This window comes from Phaenicophaeus curvirostris, chromosome 26 (genome assembly GCF_032191515.1).
Source record: "Phaenicophaeus curvirostris isolate KB17595 chromosome 26, BPBGC_Pcur_1.0, whole genome shotgun sequence".
Lineage (NCBI taxonomy): Eukaryota > Metazoa > Chordata > Aves > Cuculiformes > Cuculidae > Phaenicophaeus > Phaenicophaeus curvirostris.
Window position 1 is genome coordinate 4,200,375 of NC_091417.1, and position 16,680 is coordinate 4,217,054.

At 61.6% G+C, this 16,680-nt stretch overlaps 1 protein-coding gene across 1 annotated transcript; it reads right to left on the minus strand.

Moving 5' to 3' along the window:
* Positions 1-6: 6 nt before the first annotated feature.
* On the minus strand, positions 7-16,014 carry COL1A1 (collagen type I alpha 1 chain). Its single transcript, XM_069877255.1, has 51 exons — positions 15,705-16,014; positions 13,598-13,795; positions 13,391-13,425; positions 13,260-13,295; positions 13,085-13,177; positions 12,930-12,998; positions 12,329-12,373; positions 12,022-12,075; positions 11,755-11,808; positions 11,578-11,631; positions 11,392-11,445; positions 11,235-11,288; positions 11,106-11,150; positions 10,816-10,869; positions 10,660-10,704; positions 10,420-10,473; positions 10,001-10,099; positions 9,873-9,917; positions 9,699-9,797; positions 9,384-9,437; positions 9,185-9,292; positions 8,874-8,927; positions 8,574-8,672; positions 8,353-8,406; positions 8,171-8,269; positions 7,510-7,563; positions 7,126-7,179; positions 6,969-7,022; positions 6,802-6,855; positions 6,477-6,521; positions 6,279-6,377; positions 5,977-6,084; positions 5,493-5,600; positions 5,350-5,403; positions 5,195-5,248; positions 4,981-5,088; positions 4,832-4,885; positions 4,412-4,465; positions 4,052-4,213; positions 3,816-3,923; positions 3,611-3,718; positions 3,358-3,411; positions 3,137-3,244; positions 2,878-2,931; positions 2,667-2,774; positions 2,519-2,572; positions 2,221-2,328; positions 1,855-2,137; positions 833-1,023; positions 511-753; positions 7-416 (listed from the first exon to the last, which is right to left on the minus strand). The coding sequence occupies exons 1-51, from the start codon at positions 15,784-15,786 to the stop codon at positions 270-272; spliced, it is 4,365 nt and encodes a 1,454-aa protein (XP_069733356.1). The 5' UTR covers positions 15,787-16,014; the 3' UTR covers positions 7-269.
* Between the last annotated feature and the right edge of the window lie 666 nt (positions 16,015-16,680).

A 16,680-nucleotide genomic window follows, 5' to 3' on the forward strand; every position in this document is an offset into this window, starting at 1 on the left:
GAGAGGGGGGCAAGCAAGCGAACCCACTTCCCACTGATATTGTTTGAAAAAGTCATTTATTTTTTATTATTTTTTTTCTGTTTAATGCTTTTCTGGGGAGATTTTTTTGGTTTTTCTTTTCCGGCAACGCGAATGGTTCGGAGGCGCTGGACAGAAACCGACACAAATTCAAGTCCATGTGAAAATTTTCTCCTTTTTTTTTGGCTGTTTTTTTTTTATTATTATTATTATTATTATTACTCTCTCCTGTCACGCGTGGGGCGTCCAGTTTACAAGAAGCAGACGGGGCCGATCTTGATGCCGAATTCCTGGTCTGGAGCGCCAACGTCCATGGGAGCCAAATCGATGATGGGCAGGCGAGAGGTCTTCGTCGTCTTGTACTCGATGACTGTCTTGCCCCAAGCGCCGGTGTGACTCTGCAGGGAATCAGAATCAGCCCCATCCTCATAACACGTCCCCATCAACCCCACCGACCACCACGACCAAGGACCGTGGACCCAGACCACTCACCGTGCAGCCGTCCTCGGTGACGCCGTAGGTGAAGCGGCTGTTGCCCTCAGCCCTGATCTCGATCTCGTTGGCTCCTTGGAGGAGAAGAGCCTTCTTCAAGTTGCCGGTGTCCTGGTCCATGTAGGCGACGCTGTTCTTGCAGTGGTAGGTGATGTTCTGGGAGGCCTCGGTGGACATCAGGCGGAGGAAGGTCAGCTGGATGGCGACGTCGGCGGGGTTGGAGCCCTCACCACCGTACTCAAACTGTTGGAGAAGGGTTGTTAGGCACCGCACAAGCCGTTTGTCCACCCCTGTCGTCTCCCCTCATCATCCTTTTGCTTACCTGGAAGCCGTCGCTCATCGTCTCGCCGAACCAGACGTGCTTCTTCTCCTTGGGGTTCTTGCTGAGGTACCAGTTCTTCTGGGCAATGGTGGCCTGGGTCGGGTAGACGCATGTCTCGCCCGTCTCCATGTTACAGTAGACTTTGATGGCATCCAGGTTGCAGCCTTGGTTGGGGTCGATCCAGTATTCACCTGTGGAGAAGAAGGAAGGAGGGGGATCAGGGAGGGGGCAGGCAGGTAGCTGCGAAGGGCGGACGGAGGATGGGGTGAGGAGCAGGTGGGAGGGATGGAGGATGGAGAGATAGGTGAGGGAAAGCTGTGACAGATGGAGGGGGAGGCAAGGAGCAGCCACAAGAGGTGGAGGAGGAAAGTGATCAGGGATCTGGTGTATGGAGCATGGAGTGGAGCAACAGACATGGGGAACAGAGGAAGGAATTGAGGAGCAACTGTGAAAAATAGAGGATGAAGGGACGGATGGAAGACAAAGGGAGACCTCACTGCTCTCTCCAACTCCCTGAAAGGAGGTTGTGGAGAGGAGGGAGCTGGGCTCTTCTCCCAAGGGACAGGGGACAGGATGAGAGGGAATGGCCTCAAGCTCCACCAGGGGAGGTTTAGACTGGACATCAGTGAAAAATTTTTCACGGGAAGGGTGATTGGTCCCTGGCAGAGGCTGCCCAGGGAGGGGGTTGAGTCACCTTCCCTGGAGGTATTTAAGGGACAGGTGGACGAGGCGCTGAGGGACATGGTTTAGTGATTGATGGGAATGGTTGGACTCGATGATCTTTTCCAACCTAGTGATTCTATGATTCTATGATTCAAAGGTGAGGAGCAGGTAAGAGGGTTGGAGGTGAGGGGCAGCCACCAGAAGTAGAGAATGGAGGTGGGAGCAGCCATGAGAGCCAGAACGGAGGAATGAAGGTGAGGATTAACTGGGAGGGGTGGACGAAGCATAGAGGTGAGGAGCAGGTGGAGGGGACAGAGGGATGAAGGTGAAAGCATCCCAGAGGGAAGGGGGACACTGACCGCTCTTCCAGTCGCCGTGGCACATCTTCAGGTCCCGGCAGGTACGGGCAGGGTTTTTGCGGGTTCCCTCTGGGCTGCGGATGTTCTCGATCTGTTGGCTCAGGCTCTTGAGGGTGGTGTCAACCTCCAGGTCCCGGTCGCGCATCACGTTGGCGTCATCAGCTCTGTAGTAGCGCCCGCCGTCGTGGGCCTTCTCCTGGGGTGGCTGGGGCAGGAAGCTGAAGTCGAAGCCGCCGCTGGGGGGTCCGGGGGGACCAGGGGGGCCAGGTGGGCCGGGGGGACCCTGTGGGAGGAGGAGGAGGATGGTGAGCAGGCGATGAAGGCAACTGGCTCTGGGCGGGCGGAGGCAGAGGGGCCGATACGTACAGCAGGGCCAACGTCACCAGTGCGACCGCGGGGGCCAGGGGGGCCGATGGGGCCGGGCAGCCCGTTGAGACCGTCTTTGCCGGCAGCACCAGCGGAGCCAGGAGGACCCTGCGGGAGAGGAGAAGGGGTGAGCGTGGCCACCTTGCCTGGGCAGAGTCATCCCCTTCAGCCCCAATCCATGTCCCCGTGAGAAACCCAGTGCCAGCAGGACACAGCCCTGCGGTGGGGACCCTCTCCCCTGGCTCCCCCGAGGATGCTCCAGCCCTGGATGAAGGTCGTGGCTCAGCTGGGAACTTACTCTTGGACCAGCAGGACCAGATGCACCAGAAGGACCTTGTTCACCAGGAGAGCCCTGTGCAAAGCAAAGAACAAGAAAAGGTCCCATCAGCATCCTGCTCTGCTCCCGGGACATGTGGCAGCACCCACCGTCACCCCACGGGACTTACAGGAGGACCAGGTGGACCCTGGAGACCAGAGAAGCCTCTGTGACCCTTCATGCCTCTGTCACCCTGTTCACCGGCTTCACCTTTGTCACCACGAGGACCTTGGGGACCCTGGAGGAGGAAGATGTGTTGAGCGGGGTCCAGGGCAGCTACTGTCCCTGTGACAACAGGGATGCAGAAGCAGCAAGGAGGATGGAGGAGAACATCAACTCACAGCAGGACCACGAGCACCAGCAGGGCCAGGGGGGCCGGCAGGACCTTGGGGACCCTGGGAAGGAGAGAAGGGGACAGGTTAGAGCATCCTCCACCTTCTGCTGCCCCTGTCAGGGGGAAGTATCACCCGAGCAGGGTGGTGGGATGTGTGTCTTCCCAGGGAAGCTCCCTCGTGCGGGTTTGCAGGCTCAGTCCTTGCTCTGTAAGTGGCTGAGCTGGGGGCAGGTGAGGTTGGGTGCGCTGAGTTGAGCATCACTTACGGTCTCACCGCGGTCTCCGTTCTTGCCAGCAGGACCAACGGGGCCAGGGGCACCGGGGGCACCAGGAGCACCAGGGGGGCCAGCAGGGCCAGTCTCACCACGGTCACCCTGTGAGGAGGAGGAAGAGATGGAAGAGGAGGAAGAAAAGGAGGAGGAGCAGTCAGAGTGAGCCAGTGCTGCCCCATCACCCCCTCCCACAGCCCTCTCCCCAGCCCACTCACCTTGGGACCAGCAGCACCATCACGACCAGGGGCACCTTCAGCACCGGGAGCGCCCTGTGGAGGAGCAAAGACCCCCTCGTTAGGACAGTCAGGGGCTAACGAGAGCCTGGATGGCACCATCTCCACTCAGCCCGTTGGCTGCGGCAACATCTGTGAGTGCCACGAGTTGGACAGTCCTCAGCACAGCAAACACAACGCTGGCATCGGGGGATCTGCTCCCCTCAAACCCCAGTGGTCGCCCACGGCTGCTCACCTCACGTCCAGCTTCACCGGGGGGTCCGGCCAAGCCAGGGGGGCCCATGGGGCCGGGAGGACCCCGCTCGCCAGGGGAACCAGAGGGACCTTGCTTGCCAGGTTCACCCTGTGGAGGAGAGAGGACAGGAGGTGTCGGACACCACATACGGGTGAGTCAAACCCTGGGGGGGTCCCAGCATCATCTCAGCCCCCACTGTACTCACAGAGGGGCCAGGAAGACCTGGGAAGCCTCTCTCGCCTCTCTGTCCGGGAAGACCGACGACACCGCGCTGGCCGGCGATACCTTGGGGTCCGGGGGTGCCAGGAGCGCCCTGTGGGGACAAGCGGCACCTCAGGGTGGGGGCGATGGAGGGGATGGCGAGGGATGCGAGGCTGGGGGCAGCGATGCTGCCCAGCGTCCCTGGCTCCGCAGAGGGTGTCTGGCTGGGGGGGCACTTACGATGGGGCCGTCAGCGCCAGGAGATCCTTTCTCGCCAGGGGGGCCGGGGGGTCCAGCAGGGCCAGGCTCACCGGGGCGGCCAGCGGGGCCGGTTTCACCGCGGGGTCCTTTGCCACCTTCCTTCCCAGCGGGGCCGGGAGGGCCGGGGAGACCGATGTTTCCCTGGGCGAGGGGGAGGTGATGCCGTCAGGACCCCCCCAGCTGCCAGCTGAAGGGCGGCCAGGGGAGCCCAGTGCCAACTGGGACAGGGTGGCCACGCAGAGCTGCCTGGAGGGGTGCCCAGCACCTCCCATCCCGTGTCCCCCCCCTCCATCACCACCCTCTCAGCCCCCCGCATCTCGCCCCAGCGCAGGTACTCACAGAGGGGCCGGGGGGACCAACTCTTCCAGCAGCACCAGGGAAACCAGTAGCACCCTAGAGGGGAGGAAACTGGTCAGCAGGGGCCACATCCAGGCATCACCGCCACTCCGATGGAGCTGGGCCGGGGCGGGGGCACCACAGGGAGCCCCGGGGCTGGTGGCCAGGAGGGAAGCATCTGTCCAGGGCTCATTTGGGGTGGGGGTAACGGCAAACCCTGCCTTTTCCCCTCTGCTCCATCCCCCGGTTGATGCCGTTCCCCTCAGATGGTTTTGGGGGTGCAGGGTTGGAAACACCCGCAGCTCCCTCTGCCCCATGGCGTCAGGATGGATCACAGAAGGGGGTCAAACCACCCGGGGTTCGTGTATGAGGGGATATCCTGGAGTCCCCAGACCCCCTCCCCATCCTAAACCTGGTACTTACAGGGGGTCCAGCGCTACCGCGAGCACCTTTGGGACCAGGAGCACCAACAGCGCCCTGTGGAGGAGGAAGAGGAGGAGAGGGGTGAGCTGTGCTGTGGGGCTGGACCCTGAGCAGGTCACGGTTGGGTTTGGGGTGGGGGGACAACTTACAGCAGGGCCAGGAGCACCAGTGGGGCCAGCAGGGCCGGGGGGACCAGCATCACCCTTGGGTCCAGCATCACCAGCTTCACCTTTAGCACCAGGCTGGCCATCAGCACCCTGCGGGGGAGCAGAACTCAGTGAGCCAGAGTGGAGGGCACAGAGATGCCCCAGCAGATCAGAATCAGGCCTCCAGAGCAGGGAGGAGCGAGGCCATCGCACTTACAGGGGGACCAGCAAATCCAGCAGGACCGGGAGGGCCGGGCTCGCCGCGGTCACCCTAGGAGAGATGGCAAGAACGGTGTCACCTCAAGCCAGGAGTGGCCACCAAAGGAGAGCCACCTGTGGCAGGACCATCAGCCAGGGTGGGGGGACACTTACGGGAGCACCACGGGCACCAGTGGGACCAGCAGGGCCGGGAGGACCAGCTTCACCCTGGAAAAGGGGAGGAAAACCAAAAATACAGGTCAAGGTTGTGCATGGAGGTGGCAATGGGTATGTGGACACATGTGGTCCAGCCCTACCTTGTCACCAGGAGCACCAGCAGGGCCGGGGGGGCCGATGGGGCCGGTCAGACCTCGGAGACCATCCTTGCCAGGAGCGCCGTCAGCACCTTTGGGACCTGGGTCACCCTGGGAGAGGAGGAGGATGGTGGGTTACCTGGGGAGGTCCCCTCCAGGAGGGTCCCTCTCCTTTCCATTTTGCACAGCAGCATCGAGGTATCCCTGGCTCTTCATCCTCACTGGGAAAGGTTAGGACCATCCTCCTCCTGCCGGGCTCCAGGGGAAGAGCTGAGCTCAGCTCCCAGCTGGTGGCGAGGGACAATCCCCAAGGGCCACGCTTGGATGGGGACAGAGGTGGCACCAGAGCACCCCCTCCCGCAGCTGCCACCCACCAGCCTGGCTCAGGAGAGCACACCCAGCTCTGAAGGGGTGATGGGGTGGGAAAGGGATGGTCAGGAGCAGAGAACCGGAGGGGACATAATCAGAATTTGGGGGGCACACATACTCTGTCACCCTTGGCGCCTGGCAGGCCGGCAGCACCGCGTTCTCCGGGCATTCCCTGCAGACCTGGGGGCCCTTGGCCACCGGGGGCACCGGGAGCACCAGCATCACCCTGGGCAGGAGAGAAAGTGGGTGTTAGAGAGAACCCAACACCTCGACCGCACAGCAAATCGCTCCCCACCCCCAGCAAAAGGAGGTGAAGCCAAACCAGTCCCGATTGCATCTGCATCCAAGAGCCACCGGCTGGGGACAGTCACCTGTCACCCATCACAACCCAAGGCTGCAGGAGCCAAGAGCTTCACCCACCTTAGCACCATCGTTACCGGGAGCACCGTTAGCACCACGAGGACCTTGGGGACCGGGGGGACCTTGGACGCCGCGTTCTCCGGGGAAGCCTCTCTCACCCTGGGGAGGGAAGGCAGGAGAGGGGCCAAGGCCGTCAGGGGGTGCTGGACACCCAAGGGGAGCCAAAAACCAGCTGAGAGCAAGAGGGGTTCAACTTACCCTGGCACCAGCGGGACCGGGAGCACCAGCATCTCCGGGGACACCCTGTGTTGGGGTGAGAGGGGACAGAGTCAGTGCGGGAGGGGGTGGCCCTGGGGATGGGCAGGGGGTCCCTGAGTTCCCCCAGGGGTGGGCAAGGAGGGGTCCTGGGGGGATGGAGCAGGACTGGGGTCCCTGCTGCACCCAGGGTAGAGGCTGCGCAGAGCACGTTGCCACGTTGTGCTCTGAGGGGGCCCCATCAGCAGCCCCCAACCCTGGTTGGGAGAGAGGGGATGGTGGGGGACAGGGATGGACCCGCATCGTAGCTGTGTTTATCCACACTCACCTGCTCACCGGGCTTGCCAGCCTCACCGGGGGGGCCAGCGGGACCCGGCAGACCCTGGGGAGGGAGAAGAGGAGCCATGAGAGACCACGAGGTGGGTGACCAAAGGGGCAACACCACCCCTAGCCTGGCTGGTCTGTCCCCTTGCGAGGGAAGGCGACATCCCTCACCTGGAAACCAGGAGCACCAGCAGGACCTTGTTCACCTCTTTCTCCAGCGGGACCCTGAGGGAGAGGGGACAAGCGTGAGTGGGGGCAGTCGGCCTCTGAGCCCCTTCTCCAGCGACCGAGTGTGGCTACCTGTGGCCAAGGGCTCGCTGATACTCACGGTGGGGCCAGGAGGACCTTGGGCACCAGCTTCACCATCTTTGCCAGCAGGACCCTGTGGGAGAAGGAGAAGAGGGTGCTCAGAGCATGGCCCCAACCTGCAGCCCAGCGGTGTCCCCGTGGGACCTGGTGCCCCCTCAGACAGGGTGCAAGGCTGGATGCAGCCCCAGCATCCCTCGAAGGACGGGAAGAGCTGCCCACAGCCACGTCATCTCCCCGCTGTCCATGCTCCAAAGCTGCTGGCAGCCACGGCACAGGAGTCTCAGCCACCTCCACCTGCCATCCTCATCCTTAGAGCCTTCCCCAACCCCATCCCTGCTGCCCCACATCCCATTCCTGCCACCCCACGCTGGGTGACGCTGGCTGAGCTCTGGCGAATACTCACAACAGCGCCGGGGGGACCAGGAGCACCTCTCTCGCCAGGTTTGCCGGGCTCACCCTGAAAGCAAGAGAGCAGGATGAGACCCACGGGACCTTGACAGCGATGAGCACGAGCCTGTGGGCTTTTGCAGGCTGGAGGCACAGCAGCAGAGCTCTCCCTGGGGGGACATGTGGCCCAAGCCACCCCTCAAAGAGGTTGTTGAGAGGAGGGAGCTGGGCTCTTCTCCCAAGTGACAGGGGACAGGACGAGAGGGAATGACCTCAAGCTCCATTGGAGGGGGTTTAGACTGGACATAAGGAAAAAATTTTTCATGTAAAGGGTCATTGGGCACTGGCAGAGGCTGCCCAGGGAGGGGGTTGAATCCCCTTCCCTGGAGGGGTTTAAGGGACGGGTGGATGAGGTGCTGAGGGACATGGTTTAGTATTTGATAGGAATGGTTGGACTTGATGATCCGGTGGGTCTTTTTCAACCTGGTGATTCTATGATTCTATGATTCATTGGGTGCCTGCTCCATGGGTGCCCACAGCCCACTCTTCTGGGTGGTGGCAGTGGCCAGCGGGCCAGAATCCCTCATGGACCAGGACTCCTGCATCCACCAGGCAGCATCATCTCTGCCCCCCTGCTCCAGTAGCTCCCAGGGTTTACGGCTCCCATTCAGACTCACCGCAGCACCTTTGGGACCAGGGAAACCCATCACGCCAGCTTGACCTCTGGCTCCAGGGGGGCCGGGAGGGCCAGGGCGACCGTCTTGACCAGCAGGACCCTATTGGGAGGGGGGAACGAGTGTCCCGTTAGCAGAGCCCGTGAGAGCTGGGAAGCAACGCGGCATCAGCGGGTGCAACTTACAGGTGGGCCAGTCTTGCCATCAGGACCAGGGCTTCCAGGGCTTCCAGTCAGACCCTGCAAGGCGAGTTAGGAGGTCAGGGCTCCAGGAGATGCTCCAGCCAACGAGAGCATCCTGGAGAGCATCATCTTCACCACCACAGAGAGCGCAGGAGATAGTGTCTATTGCTGCAGGGGGGGACACCAGCACGGTGGCTTGTGGCTCCTCACCCTGCTGCGCTCACCTTGGCACCGGGGAGACCAGGTTCACCAGGACGTCCAGCTTCACCAGGAGATCCTTTGGGGCCAGCGGGGCCGGGGGCACCACGCTCGCCTGGGGGACCCTGGGGAGAGGAGACAGAGGTCACCCCAGCTGCAGGACATCATGTAGGGATGGGGACCAGAGCTGGGACACTTGGTGGTGGTGGCACTGAACTGGTTTCGCCACCATGTGGGGACGGGTGACACACACACGGTGTCCCCATCACCCCACTGAGGACATGTTTTTCTGGCCCAGACAGGCAGGAGGGAGAAGTGGCACCTACCTTGGGACCAGCGATGCCATCAGCGCCAGGGAAGCCACGGCTGCCAGGAGCACCCTGCGAGGGGGGACAGGTGAGAGGTGAGTGTGGAGACAAGGGGTGAGCTTGGGGAGTTTGGGATGCAGGGGATGGATGCTCCCAGGTTGGACCTGGCCACCAGTGGGAGCATCCAGGGGTCCCTGCTCCACTGGAGACCTCGGTGGGTCATTGCGAGGGGCAGGGGAGGTGGTCACAGTGGGTTCCTGCCCCAAGCACCTGTAAGGATGTCAGGACGCAGGAGGCTGGGGATGAGGACAGGGACTGATCCTACTCACACGTTCGCCAGCGGGGCCAGGAAGCCCAGCAGGGCCGGGCTCACCACGAGCTCCTCTCTTGCCTTCCTCGCCAGCTGGGCCGGGGGGACCTTGGACACCAGCAGGACCCTGCAGATGGAGGTGAAGGGATGAGCATCCATGGGGCGTGTGGGAGCCAGGAGGGGCTGAGCCCCCAAGGAGACAGATGGGGGTCACTTACGGGTTCGCCTTTGGCACCAGTGTCTCCCTTGTTGCCTGGAGCACCGGGTTCACCCTGGAAGTGGAAGAAGGAGGAAAAGCCATTTTACACCACACTGATGAGCAAAGGGAGCCCTGAGCCACATCCTGCCTGGCCCCTTAGCAGGAACGGGGGATGCTCAGCATCTGTGAGCCCATCCCACACTATCCTGCACTTGCAGGGCTGGAGAGGACAGGGGATGCTAGAGGAGACATCTCCAGGCGGACCAGCAGCTTGGTGAAGGAGAAGAGATCCCACCCCAGGAGAAGGCGGATGGGGATGTCCCAGGATACTCACGCTGTTACCCTTGGGACCAGGGGCGCCGCTGGGACCCTGGGGTCCAGAGGGGCCTCGGGCACCGGGGAATCCGGGAGCGCCAGCAATGCCAGGAGCACCCTAGAGAGGCAGAGGAGGCGGTGAGGGAGCAGCACGGACCTTCATCAGAGCCCGTCAGGGGCGAGTGACACTCACGGTTGCGCCCTTGGCTCCGGGTTGACCATCAGCACCGGGGTTTCCCTGCAGAAAGAAGAGGAGGAGGGTTACACCAGGGCCGATGAGAGGTGAGGCCGAAGGGCAGGGAGGCATCAGATGCCACTTACAGCAGGACCAGCAGCGCCAGCAGGGCCGGGGGGACCGGGCTCGCCACGGGCACCTTGGGGACCTTCGCTGCCACGAGCACCCTGGGGACCGGTTTCACCCTGGGGAGGAAGAGGAGGGAGGAAGAGCCATGAGCACAGAGTCTGCCTTGAAACTCTGATGTTGCTGACGCTCCCTCTGCCTGCAGCTCCCTTCCTGCGGGGGCAAAGCCAGGAGAGATGCCCATGGGACTGGGCTGGGGATGTCCCCACCTGCCCTGGACAGCCCAGAGCCTGCAGCACTTTAGGTTTTCTCATTTCTGGGCCATATTTTGGAAGCCACTGGATACTCAGTCTTGCTCCCCTCACCAGCTCCCAGTTTCCACCAGTTTATCCCAGCTTGGGAGATGCCACCTGGAAGGAGATGGCCAGGCAGGTCCTACCTTAGCACCAGCAGCACCAGGGAAGCCAGGGGGACCAGCGGGGCCAGTTGGACCCTAGAAGGGAGAGAAGGCACACGTCAGAGGAGAGATCCCACCTCGCACATCTGGCGCCGAGAAGTTTTCCGGGCAGCAGATCTCTGGCCCCTGGCCAGGATTTCCTGGTTGTGGTGGAGCCAGGAGGGGCTCAGCCTTTGGAGAAGCTGGAGCTGGTGCTGGGGAGCAGGTTTGGGGGTTACTTACGGGAGGACCGGCAGCACCAGGAGCACCGTCGTTACCACGAGCACCCTGCAGGAGAGGAGGCTCCCGTTAGCGATGCCTGGTGGCATAAGAGGTGCCCCCAGCACCCCTGCATCCCAGGGCAGGGGATGCAGAGCCCTGACCAAACCAGAGACTCACAGCAGGGCCAGATGGACCGGGACGGCCTCTCTCGCCGGGAAGACCACGAGGACCCTGGGGAAGGGAAAAGACATGTTTTGGTTACCAGTAGAGCCTATTTGTGGCCTCGCCCCATCCCTGTGTCCCCCCACTCCTTCTGCTCCTGCCTGCAGCAACATTTCCACGGGGTTGACCCCCCTCCTTGCCCCATTCCCTGGGGAAGCATCCCTGAGGATTAGCTGTTCCTCATCAAGCCTTGCCCCTCCAATCCCTGTCCCTTTTTCGTGGCCAAAGCCAGACCCCACACTCACCATCTGCCCAGGGGCACCGTTCTCACCGGGGCTGCCGGGCTCGCCCTAGGAGAGAGGACAGCGTTGGGGGACCTGCTCCATGGGGACCTTACCTGGAGGACAGCGGTGATGTTATCCACCACTCCTCACCTTGGGGCCAGCAGGACCAGGCTCACCCTTGGCACCATCCAGACCGCTGAAGCCCTGCAGAGCAAGGAGAGAGAAAGGGGGTGTCAAGAGGGGACCTCACAGGGAGGTCGGGCTCCCCCACCCCCTAAATCTTGCAGGCGCAGGAGGGGGGACTCACTCTGTGACCCTTCATGCCTGGCAGACCAGCGGTTCCAGGAAGACCACGGGCACCCTAGGAGAAAAGGAGAGGTGGTGATGGAGATGCTTGGGGGGCAGACAGCGGGTATCACATTCTTGAAGGCCACTCTGGGGGTGTCCCTTCTTTGCCCACCCAAGGAGGGCATCCTGGCAGGGAGCATCTCACCTGGGGACCAGGGGGACCACGCTCTCCAGGACGACCAGGCTTTCCAGCTTCACCCTAAGGAGAAGGACACCAGCTTGGTGGCACGTTCCCAGGCCGGGTGGCTGCTGCTCACCTGGGGGCTGGCAGGGCCACCATGCCCCAAAAGTCAGGGGGAGACCCCATCCTGAGGCCACTTACATCATCTCCGTTCTTGCCAGGGGGGCCAGCAGGACCACGGGGACCCATGGGACCCTAGGAGAGAGGCAGGGCAGGGATGAGGATGCTGTGGGTGACGGTTGTCCCTTGTCACCTGCCACCTGGGCTGGGCAGGGTCCGGTTGCCCCATTCCCACAGCTCCCAAATAAGATTCCCGGAGAGGGGACAGCACGGCCTGGGCTGGGAACCCGCAGCCTTGTCCCCATCTGCACAGGGTGTCAGGCTGGAGGAGGAGGTGGCAGGACTCACAGAAGCACCAGGCTCTCCAGGTTCACCAGGGGGACCTTGGAAACCTTGAGGACCCTGTGAATTGGTGTGGAAAGAAAAGAAAAAAAAAAAAAAAGGGAAAAGACACATTAGAAAATGAGCAGATTGGGCCTGAAGCCCCCCCTGGCAATGGCAGCTCCACACGGTGGCACGAGGACGCATGGCCCATCATGTTCCTGCCCTCATCAGGAAGGGTGGGATGCCCCATCGTGCCCTCACCCCTTCCCATCCACCCAGCCTCTCCCACCCAAGGGAACTCCCAGAAAGTTGGGGTGAGGGGGTTACTCACAGGAGCACCAGGAGGGCCAGGGAGACCACGGGGACCAGCTGGGCCCTGGCAAGGAAAAGAGAAAGAGGAGATGAGTGGTTGTCATGTCACCTTGTCCCCATCCCTGTCCCCACCGTTGCCCCATTGCTTTACCCATCGATACTCCAGCACCATCCCATTGCTGCCCCATCACCTCCCTGCCCCTGTCCCCACCACCACCTCATTCCCTGTGCCCATTGCCATCCCGGTCCCCATCACCACCCCATCCTTGTCCCCATCACCAGTCATTCCCTGTCCCCACTGCCATCCCATCCCTGTCCACACCGTTGCTACCCTAGTACCATCCCATCACCACCCATCCTTGTCTCCATCACCACCCAATCCCTGTCCCCATGGCCACCCCATCCCTGTCCCCATCACCACCCAATCCCTGTCCCCATGGCCACCCATCCTTGTCCCCATCACCTGCAGGACCACCCTCCTTCCCCATCCCTCCTAGCACTCAGCAGCATCCTCAGCATCACCAGCCCTGGAACCACTTCCAGTGTCTCTCCTGGCTTCACACCTCCCCCTGTCCCCACTGTGTCCCCCCCTCGGGGACCGGTGCCACCCCGATGCTCACCATGGGTCCGGGCACGGCCATGCCACCAGCTTTCTCATCGTAGCCATAAGACATTTGAGGAGCGAAGTTCTGTGGGCAGGAGGGAGAGCAGGGGGTGAGCGGGGCACGGGCATCCCCATGGGGGTCTGCCCTACCGGGACCCCCCCCATACTCACTCCGCCAAGGCCTGGAGGACCTGGAGGGCCTGGGGGTCCGGGGAGGCCAGGCTGTCCAGGGATGCCATCTCTGCCAGGGGGGCCGGGGGGTCCCTAGAGGGGGAGAAGAAGAGCGTGAGTCCCAGTGGGATGGAGATCCTGGTGGACCAGTGGACTCTGTGGGGGTGATACCCACCCTGTCTCCTTTGGGGCCGGTGTCTCCCTTGGGACCCTGCGAGGGAGAGGTGGAATGGGGGGTTAGAAAAGGGGTTCTCCAAAAATAGGTGGGGGATGTCAGGGGTCTTGGAGGGGCAAGGGGGCCCTTACCTCTACTCCAGTTCTTTCTAAGTAGACAGGGGACTCTGCGGGAGAAAGGATGCGTGTTGAGAGGAGCCCAGCATCGCCCACCATCCCACCCAACCCCGTGTCAAGGACGTGACACCCTGACACCCAAGGATGCTGAGCCGGGGGAGGGTCCCACCCCGCTGCTCCCCAAGGACCCCCAGGCTGGGGACGAGGGGGTCGAGACGGTACCATCGGTGTCAGGACAGACGGGGCAGCACTCTCCGAAGGGGATCTCGGCATTGGAGCAGTCGGAGGAGGTGTCCTCGCAGATCACATCGTCGCAGAGGACGCTGCCGCTGTCGCACACGCAGATCTGGCAGGGTTCGGGTTTCCACACATCCTTGTCGTTATATGTTAGTCCATGCTGTACGCAGCTTCCAGTTTGGACTGGGAGAAAGCGACGGGGTGGAGGGAAGCGTGAGGGAGTCAGCCCCGCACGCAGCCCTTCTCTTGCTCTCCCCCCTCTGCTCCCCCCGTTGCTCCTGCAGCCTCTCTCCCTTCATCTGTTTCTCATCAGCCCGTCGCAGTGACACAGGAAAAGTTCCACAATAAACTCTTCCCACATACACTGGAATTTAAACAAAACGCCCCAGCCAGGCGCTGCGTCCTGCGGCGGACGGGGCTGAGGAGAAGCCCCCGCGGAGGGCAGGGGGCTGGAGTGGGGCTCGGCGGTGCCTGGGATGGGATGGGATGGACATGAGATTGGGATTGGGATGGGATGAGATGAGATGGGATGGGATGGGATGGGATAGGATGGACGTGAGATTGAGATTGGGATGGGATGAGATGGGATGGGATAGACATGAGATTGAGATTGGGATGGGGTGGGATGGGATGGATATGAGATGGTGTGGGATGAGATGGATATGAGATGGTGTGGGATGGGATGAATGTGAGATTGAGATTGGGATGGGATGGGATGGGATGGGATGGGATGGGATGGGATGGGATGGGATGGAGTGGAGTGGATATGAGATGGTGTGGGATGAGATGGGATGAGATTGGGACGGGATGGGATGGACATGAGATTGGGATGGGATCAGATGGACATGAGATTGGGATGGGATTGGATGGGATGGATGTGAGATTGGGATGGAATGGGATGGGATCAGATGGACATGAGATTGGGATGGCGTGGTGATGGATATGAGATGGTGTGGGATGGGATGAGATGGACATGAGATTGGAATGGGATGGCATGAGATGGACATGAGATTGGGATGGGATGGGATGGGATGGGATGGGATGGGATGGGATGGGACGGGGATGAAGGTGGGAATGGGATGGCTGGGACTGAGGAGCAGCCGGGTGGATTTGCCCCAGTGTCAAGGTTGAAATTAAATCCAGGCAGCTGCGGGATGGGGCTGGATTGAGCCAGATGGGAAGGGGAGTAAGAGCTGGGAGACAGGAGGCAGGCAAGGGTGACGTGGAGAGGGCAGGGCAGCACGCCAGGGGCTGGGGCTGCCTCGTGGAGGGAAGGGTCCTGGAGGGGGCGCGGGGCAGTCCCGGCCCTTGGAGCGCCCCTCGGTGAGGGTGGAAAAAAGCAAAAATATGAACTGCAAAATGCAGGATTTCAAATGCTAAACGCAGAATGTAAAAGGTCTAAAATGCAGAAAGTATGTCATCAAATACCAAACGAAAAGAAAAATGCACAAAACCTATTGCCCCACGAATGACAAACCACCAAGGGCTCCCCAGGGTCCCCCACGTCCCTTCGCCTGTGGGGTGCAGGGGGGTGACCCCAGCTAAGCCCCCCATCCCCTGTGCCCGCGGGGAGGCCGTGGGGCGCATCCCTGTCCCGCAGTGGCCGAGCTGGGCCGTCTGGCAGCCCCGGCTTTACGGGCTGCCGAAACATTTTCCTTATGAATCATCCAAGACTTTTCTAATTCTTTCCTGATGGCTTTTGCAGAGCCCAGAGCTGGGCCCCCCCCTCCTCTCCCCCCCTCGCCGCTCTCTCTCCCGCGCTCTTTCCCCCCTTTCCCTGCCTCCTCCTCCCCTTCCTCGCTCCCTCCCTCCCCACTCTTGGCAGGGCGCCCCGACTCTCCACACCAGCACAGAACCCCCCAAAAAAGACCCTTCACCCCCCACCCCAAATCCCCTCACACTTTTTCCTCGGGTTTTTTTTTTCCCCCTATAATTTCACCTAACTCGATTTCTTTTTTTTTCCAGATGCCAACCACCCCTTCATCCTCACCCAACCCATGGCAGCAGGACCAAGCATCGAAGATGCCACCAGACCCATCCCTGCCCACCACCCCCCATCCCACCAGCAGTGAGACCATCGCCGAGCACTTACTGTCTTCTTCTCCTTGCCCACGGGTGAGTAGTACAGTCGCTGCTATCAACAGCAGTAACCGAGAATCCACAAAGCTGAACATGTCTAAATATTAGACATGTAGACTCTTTGGGGTCTCTTTTTGTTCTTAGGTTGGGGTCATACGGGGCCGATCCGACTTCTGGAGCTCCAAACCCAGACCCCAGCAGAAACTTCCTACTGCCCTTGCCCACTCCTTCGCCTCCCCTTATATACGATGCGGCAGCGGCGAGAGGTGGGACCCATCGCGACCGGGGAATTTTGGACAGCCCCTTGGCCAATCAGCGGCACCCGGAGAGTCGGGGGGCACCCCTCGAACCCCCCCTCCCCGCCCGCTTCATCCCTGCACACGCACACACAGACCTGCACACGCAGTGGGGCTGGGGGGTGGGTGGGCGAGGGATGCTGGGGTGGGTGGGATGGGGGCTTAGGGGTGGCTTGGGGGTTTATGGGGAGGGGGTGTTGCACATCTTGAGGTGTTTGGGGGGCTGGATGTGGCTGGGAAGGGTGGGGATGAGCGATGTGGCACGTGGCACCTCGGGGACCCCGGTGCCACGCAACGCCTGATGCGGCACCGAGGGGTCGGGGGGCACCGCGAGCGCCTGACCCCACCTGTGAACCCCAAATCCCATCACCCATCCCTGCACCCAGCGCCCACCCAGCCGCCCCACCAGGACCCCAAGATGGTTTTACCAAACCCCAACACGGCTCAAAGGCCAAGGTCATGAGCACCAGGCCCCCAGTGCATCCCACGGGGGACCCGACCCACAGACACCCTCAAAACTCCACAAAACCCCTCGTTTGCTTTTTTTTTGTCCCCTGCTTTCCATCTTTTTTCCTTTTTTTCCCTCGATCCCACTCGCCGTCCCGCTCCCCTCTCTCCCCCCCAACCCTGGCGCGCCTCCACGGCCGTTTCCACATTTGAAGGAGCCACGTTGGTTGGAAAAAAAGCAGGAGC

Coding starts and splice junctions, on each gene's coding strand:
- COL1A1 (XM_069877255.1), bottom strand. CDS start 15,786: ATGTTCAGCTTTGTGGATTCTCGGTTACTGCTGTTGATAGCAGCGACT. Junction 7,023..7,125: donor AAGGTCCTCCTGGCCCCACC/GTGAGTATCAGC, acceptor CCTCTCCCTCAG/GGTCCCGCTGGAGAAAGAGG. Junction 6,522..6,801: donor CTGGCAAGCCCGGTGAGCAG/GTGAGTGTGGAT, acceptor ACCCCAACACAG/GGTGTCCCCGGAGATGCTGG.